At 37.1% G+C, this 7,003-nt stretch overlaps 1 protein-coding gene across 1 annotated transcript in view; it reads right to left on the reverse strand.

Annotated features, from left to right (window-relative positions):
* MTBP (MDM2 binding protein) overlaps positions 1-7,003 on the reverse strand; it is a gene marked incomplete at its 3' end in the record, with an annotated part of 76,977 nt that overhangs the window by 25,312 nt on the left and 44,662 nt on the right. Inside the window, exon 14 of the mRNA XM_080694998.1 lies at positions 4,841-5,002. Coding sequence (XP_080551124.1) covers positions 4,841-5,002 — 162 coding nt within the window. The remainder of the gene's footprint in view (positions 1-4,840; positions 5,003-7,003) is intronic.

Raw genomic sequence — 7,003 nt, forward strand, 5'->3', positions numbered from 1 at the left:
ATTATTATTAGAACAAACTATTTTAACATTGGCAAATTACTTACTACCTGTTTTTTAAACTTATTTTTAACAATTGTTTTTTGTTTTGTTTTGTTTTGTTTTGGTAGTACCAGGGATGGAACCCAGGGACACTCTACTTCCAAGCCACAACCCCAGCTCTACTTTTTATTCTTTATTTTCAAACAGGGTTTCACTGGGTTGCAAAGAGCCTCAGTAAGTAGCTGAGGCTGTCTGCAAACCACGATCCTCCTGTCTTAGCCTCCCAAATGCTAGGATTACAAGCATGTGCCACCACCATGCCCGGCTTACATACTGTTTTTTGTTTTTTCCTGCGGGTCTGGGAATGGAACCCAGGGGAATTCAACCTCCAAGCTACACCCCCTGCCCTATTTTTTAAATTCTTTATTCTGAAACAGGGTTGCACTAAGTTGCAGAGGGCCTCACTAAGTAGCTGAGGCTGTCCACTAACGGCAATCCTCTGGTCTCAGCCTCCCAAATGCTGGGATTACAAGCGTGTACCACCATACCCGGCTTACATACTGTTTCAATAAACTGAATAAAAATTATTGGATATTAGCTGTTTAACCATCAACATTGATAGAACTACTCATTTGTATTTTGGGAGAGTCTTATAATAATTTGGTAAGGGACTTTTTGGCCAAAAATATTTTAAATGAAAATGGAAGCAAACTTCAAATTTTTCCCTATATTTATTATTAAACTATTTAATCTTTAATATTTTTGTGATACTAGGGATGAAACCCAGGGACATTTTACCTCTGAGCTATATCCCCAAGTCTATTTTGTTTTTTATTTGAAACAGGGTTGCACGAAGTTGCAGAGGGCCTAACAAGTTGCTGAGGAATATTCAAAAATATTTTCAATACCTACATTGAAGTGCCCTCACCAAACCATTCAAATGCAGCATTTTCTATTTCTCAGTAAGAGTGCTAAAATATTTTATAGAGTACTGTGCATTATAGTGAAATAATATATTTCTTAATGGGGGATACAGCTTTCCACTAAAATTATAAAGAATAAAAATCAATAGTAGCTCTGCACAGTTTCATGTTGTGAGATCATAAAAGCCACACCTTAAAAAGCACTGAATTTGCCGAGCCTGGTGGCACACGGTGGAATCCCAGCACTTGGGAGGCGGAGACAGGAGGATTGTGCAGGTTCGAAGCCAGCCTTGCTAGCTTAAGAGACCCTGTTTCTAGGATCGCACAGGTTTGAAGCCAGCAGCTGGCTTAAGAGACCCTGTTTCAAAAAAAAAAAAAAAAAAGTATAAAATAGGTTTGGGAGTGTAGCCTGGAGGTAGAAGGGCTTCCAGGAACCCCAGTACCACCAAAAAAAAAAAAAAAAAAAAAAAGAGAGAGACCCTGTTTCTAAATAAAAAACGATTAAAAAAAAAAAAGGTCTGGGAGATTAGCCCGGAGGGAGGTAGAGGGTGTCCAGGAACCCCAGTACCACCAAAATAAATAAATAAATAAATAAATAAATAAATAAGCACTGAATTGTCCCTAAACATTATAATATTATTAATTCATAACTATGACTATACAACCTACATAAATATAAACAACATAGGCTAAATATTTAAGAATGAGTAGACAAAAGTCCATAAATGTCATGTCTTTAGGGGAAGAATGTAATGTAATTCTTAAAGTAAAATAAAATAGGATATTTTATTTATGTGGCAGTCAGAACACTGGCTCTCTGAGAAACAAAGAAGATTTTTTATTTCTTTTTTCATTTTTACAGGATAAACAAAGAAATGGAATCAATATAGTAGGGAAATAGGGAAAACTGACCTACACAATCACAAATCACATTAACGTGGTTAATGAATATAAACAATTATATTCTTATTGCTGAAATATAAATGAGTCATAAATGGCTATAATTGGCATAATCTGTTTAAATTAAGAATTATAAATATAAGATTTATTTTTAAAGATTTGAAACAATAAACTAATGATCATATATAATTACATAGAAATTCACTTATGTAGTATTTTTACATGCCTGAACGGTCCCAGGTAAAGGAGACAGTCATTGCACTATGAAATCAGGTTCCATGTCTGCCTCTGTGAAGGTCTTTAGCAACTTTGTGACTGAATAAATCTATTTTAGATTTAAGTATTTTCGACTCACCGACCTGTCCCTTGTTACACGTTAAGAGTTTTTACAACCAATGAGCAGATCAAGTAACCTTATCAATTGCTCATAACTTCTAATCTGCATGGTTGCAAATAATGGGTCAGAATATGAAACATGACTGGCTTAACTGTTTCTAGATGTAATTCTTATGTTTACATGGAGATGTATTTGTTCAAATCAACTCTATAAGGATGTTAAAAACCAAAACTACATTCGTATGAATCATGCTCAAATGTACAGCCTGTCACATTTCAGTTCAGGTTCTAAATACCTTCAGTGTCATTCATTTGTTCAACAAGTATTTTGGGGAGATCCTATTCCTGTGTCCCAGGCTCTGTGGACACTGAGATAGCAAAAAGGCACACTCCTCAACTTCAGAGAACATAGAGTTTAGAGACATAAATAGAAGCATAATTTTAAGATGGGACAAATAGTTTGTAGAAAAAAAATCTACAAAGAGTGAGTGCAACATGAAATATTAACTAAAGAAGGTCCAGAATGGCAGCTCTGAGAAAATGACATTCAAAAAAATGTTTTACTTTATTTTTTGTACTGGGAATGGAACCCAGAAGAACCACACCCCTACTTTTTAATTTTTTTATTCTGAAACAGGTCTCACTGCATTGCTGAGAGTCTCGCTAATTGGCGAGGCTTGTCTCAAACCTACAATCCCTCTGTCTCGGCCCTCCATGTTCTGGGGTTATAGGCACGTGTCATAGCCCATGGATAGAAAATGACAGTGAAATGGGCAACTGAAGAATGAGTCTCAGAGCTGGGTGTGGTGGCTCACGCTTGTAATCCCAGTATTTGGAAGGCTGAGACCAGAGGATTGTTCGCGGACAGCCTCAGCTTCACTTAGGTAAAAGCTGGGAGAAAAGACTTCCACCAGTGGACACTGTCAAGTTCTTGAGGTGGAAGAAAAGGGGACAAGTCCCAGAAGAGAAAGCCTCTGTGAAAAAACACAGAACTGGGAACCTGGAGGACCAGAAGGAGCGCCTGGCCAGATGCTGTTATGATTTATAAAGGTCATATTAAGCATGATGCCTTTCCCATGTGGTGGAAGCAATCAGAAAGGCGTGTGCAATGGAGTGGCACAGTGTGACTCATTCTAAGGTGAGCACCCCTGTCCCGCAGTGTGTAGCTCAAGCGTGTTAACAGCACCCTAGAACTTGACTTCATACACATAACTTTCAGAACCATTTCCCTACCTCCTACACAAAGAGTACTGCAAGCAAACATCCTTCAATCTTGGTTTCCCTTTTTTTACCTCCAATGACCGGGAATGTTAGTTCTTGGAAAATTCTATCTTCGTCTCTCTATTTAGATCTAAGCATCAATCAAGATCTTGGTCTCCTGACAAGCCTCTGTGACTACTCTGCCCTGGCTATAGTCTTCTCTTCTCTGTTCATATCAACTTACTGAACCAAGAAATATACAGCACTTACTTCACATCAGGCAACTTTCTAAGCAAATTCACAAATGATTAATTTAATCTTCCGAACAACTTATGTCACCCCCAATATAAAGGTAAAGAAAATGAAGCTCAAAGAGGTAAAAAAAAAAATAGAATACAACAAATAATATGTCTGCAGTCACACAGCAGGTAAGATGCAGAGCCAGTGTTCAACCCTGCTGACCTGCCCCAGAATCCATGCTGTAACCAGGAAGCTCTGTTCCATGCTCAGTTACTGAACAAACCCTCCAATTATAAGTCACTTAGCAATGTCTCCAGCATCCTTCAGGGGCTTTGCGCTGCTACTTAACTTTGTTATTGACATGGAACAATGATAATGATAATATGTATGATACCCGGCACTTTTGGCACTTAGTATGGTCTCATTGTTTCATACATATCAACCTGTTTAATCCCTAACAAGAACCGTGGCTAATGGGTTATAGAATTATTCTCATTTTAAACACGAGGAAACAGAGGCACAGAGGGTAAGTAACTTGCACAAAGAAATTTAGCTAACGAGTGACAAAACCTGAGATTTGAGCCCTGACAATATGTGCTCTTCAACATGGCACAATATGCTGTTTTTATATCTAGCATTCCAAATTGATTATAATCGTGTTGAAAGCCAAGAACTTCCCTGTGTATCTTCATGATGTCAAACACACAAAAGGCACTCAACAAACATTACTGCTAATTTGATGCTGGGATCATATTCTCATTAACCTATGCAATAAAAATGATTGCCCTCTACATCTGAAGTTGTGTCACGCAATCTTCAGATGCTTTCTTGCTAGATTCTGAAAAGCTTGGCTCTATTCAAAACCATCACAACAGAACCCAGGAAAATAGAACGAAATCCAATTAAATACAGAAATGATTTGTAGACTTACTTTCTTTACTATCTGAAAATATAGCTAAATAGAAATCCTATTATAGAATTCTAATGGCATAGTAAGACTCAAAGGGATGACCTTAAAATGCTTCTCCCTCTGCTGAAAAACAATTAGAGTGAACATGCTTAGTGAAAGACATTATCAAAAAGTCAATGATTCTTAAATGACAAGTATAGCTCATATATGCATACATATTTTATATATAATCACATATGTCATTATTTAAATTTATAAAATATATTTTAACCTAATACATCTGTAAGTTTTAATAACAATCGCTATTACAGATACTATATACAAGAAAATATAAAGCAATAAAAAAACGTACCATTTAGGATATTAGAGGTATTTGTTTTGTCAATCTGTTTTAGAATTGTTTTAGGAATGAGAGCATCAAAATGATGTAAAAAGCGTTCCCTTGTGAGTCTGAACAGACTTTTGAGTTCATCAGCAGAAAGTGCTTCGGGCTGGTTTGCCAACTTTCTCCTTTCTGCAAGACAAATCAATACAATTAATCATATAATTTTTTTCAAGCCTCCCCAGAGCTCATCTACTTTATGGGAAATACTTTCAAAAGTTAAGCAAGTGAATATCTCTAGCAAATCGACATTCCTATGGAGGTAGGCTTTCATTTTAATCTTACTGATAGCTAACGGCAGTTTCTATTTAATACTAGAGTAATTTGGTAACACCATTAAGTTGATAAATAGTAAAGGCAAGTTTACAAAAGTTTTCAGAAATCTATCTCAGAGCATTAAAAATGGCCTTATGTTGATATCTGTGTGAAAATAAAACCTGTTAAAAATTTAGTTAAATATGGTAGCTTGGCCACTTCTGTTCTTGTCTCTCACACACCTAAAAAATCACAGCAAAGGAATACAATGGGACAATAAAGAAAAAACAGTAAGTAGTGACACTTCTAAACAAACTTTGGAAGACAAAATGGCCGTGGAATGATAAGTGAATCAGCAGGACAGAGGAGGGGCTGCCTTGAGTTCCTGCAGAGAAGGACCACCATAAAATATGAGGCAGATGGGGAAGGTGCTGGCCTTAAACAGGACTTGATATATACGGAGCAGTCAGAACCCCAGGTCCCTCCCATTCCCGATTGTCCAGCCTTCAGAGCCAGGCAACTCTGCCTTCATTTATTTTCATTTTTTTTTTTTTAAATCCCAGACTACAAAACATCCAGTATACTAAAAGGTAATGCTAGAGCTGGAGTTGAAGCTAAGGGATTAAACTGAAGTCATATACTACTGGAAGGATGGGCTCCAAGTCCGGCCCTCAGAAAGGTAGTAGCTCTAATGGAAAGATTAGAGAATTCACGTTTTGAAAGAGTTTAGCACCCTCAGAGAAAAGAGCTCCAGATGCTGAGGTAGGAACAGGCGCCCATGACCACAATGTTGAATGTCACCCTACTGCTATCCAGTGAAGTCTACTGGATATTATATTAGAGTTAGGTATATAAAACTTATATTAAAACTTATTATATATTAGTGAAGTTTCGAATATTATATTAGAGTTAGGTATATAAAACTTACAACTTAAAACAGGATGACAAAATAAAAAATCAAAACAGTAAAGGAAGAGGGTTGAGGGGAGAGGGTCTCTTCCTCTCCCAGGCCTAGGTCTACAAGTGAAAGACTCTCAGAGATAACATTGGCAGCTTCCCTCTCTCTACCACTCACTGAGCTAGCCATGAGCTAGGCACGCTGTGACCGACCCTTTTTGCCTGACTTTCACCAGAGCTGGTCAACTTTCAGCAGTACAGCAAGGGGCCTTCCCTTGCAGGCTTGGTCTACAGTTGTCCAGGTCTGAGGGCCACCTCATGGCTAAGCTCAAGTCTGGGTACAAGTCTGAGAAAGCCAGCCTCCTCACAGATCCAAAACATTGCATCATTTTAACTTATAAGCTATCACCACATGAATGCCTCTTTTATTTTTAAATTGGTTCCAACTTTGGGAAGGAAAGAATTACTGAGTTCCTCTATAGTAAAAAAATGAAACAAAAAAATTTAAAAGTCTGCTATTTAAAGGGGGAGGAGAGAGAGAGAGAGAGAGAGAATTTCCGTAGAAACAATCATTGCAGAGTAAGCTGTAATTTATCTCCATTTGTATGCTTCTTCTTTTTTTAGGTTGATTCCAAGTTCGGGAAAGAAAGTATTACTGGGCTCCCCAAAACTAAAAGTCCAGTATGAAAAAGAGATTTAACGCAAACAGAGAAAAAAGATTTCCACAGAAACAATATTTAAGAGAACAAAAGAATGCTTGCTATAATTAATACTCTCATACAAGTAAGAGAAGATACTGGAACAAGTACAGGATGCTTTGATAAAGGAATCACCACCAAACAAGAAAGGTCTCTTGCAATTATGGAGAATGATAGATGAAATTTGTAAAACTTCTTACAAGGGTTCTAAATGGAATGGAAGAGGTTTCTAGAAACTAGAACAAAAAGATAATATGGAAATAGCAAAGAAAGTTAAGTATTC

Source organism: Muscardinus avellanarius (assembly GCF_963383645.1).
Source record: "Muscardinus avellanarius genome assembly, chromosome: 4".
In the NCBI taxonomy this organism is placed as follows: Eukaryota; Metazoa; Chordata; class Mammalia; order Rodentia; family Gliridae; genus Muscardinus; species Muscardinus avellanarius.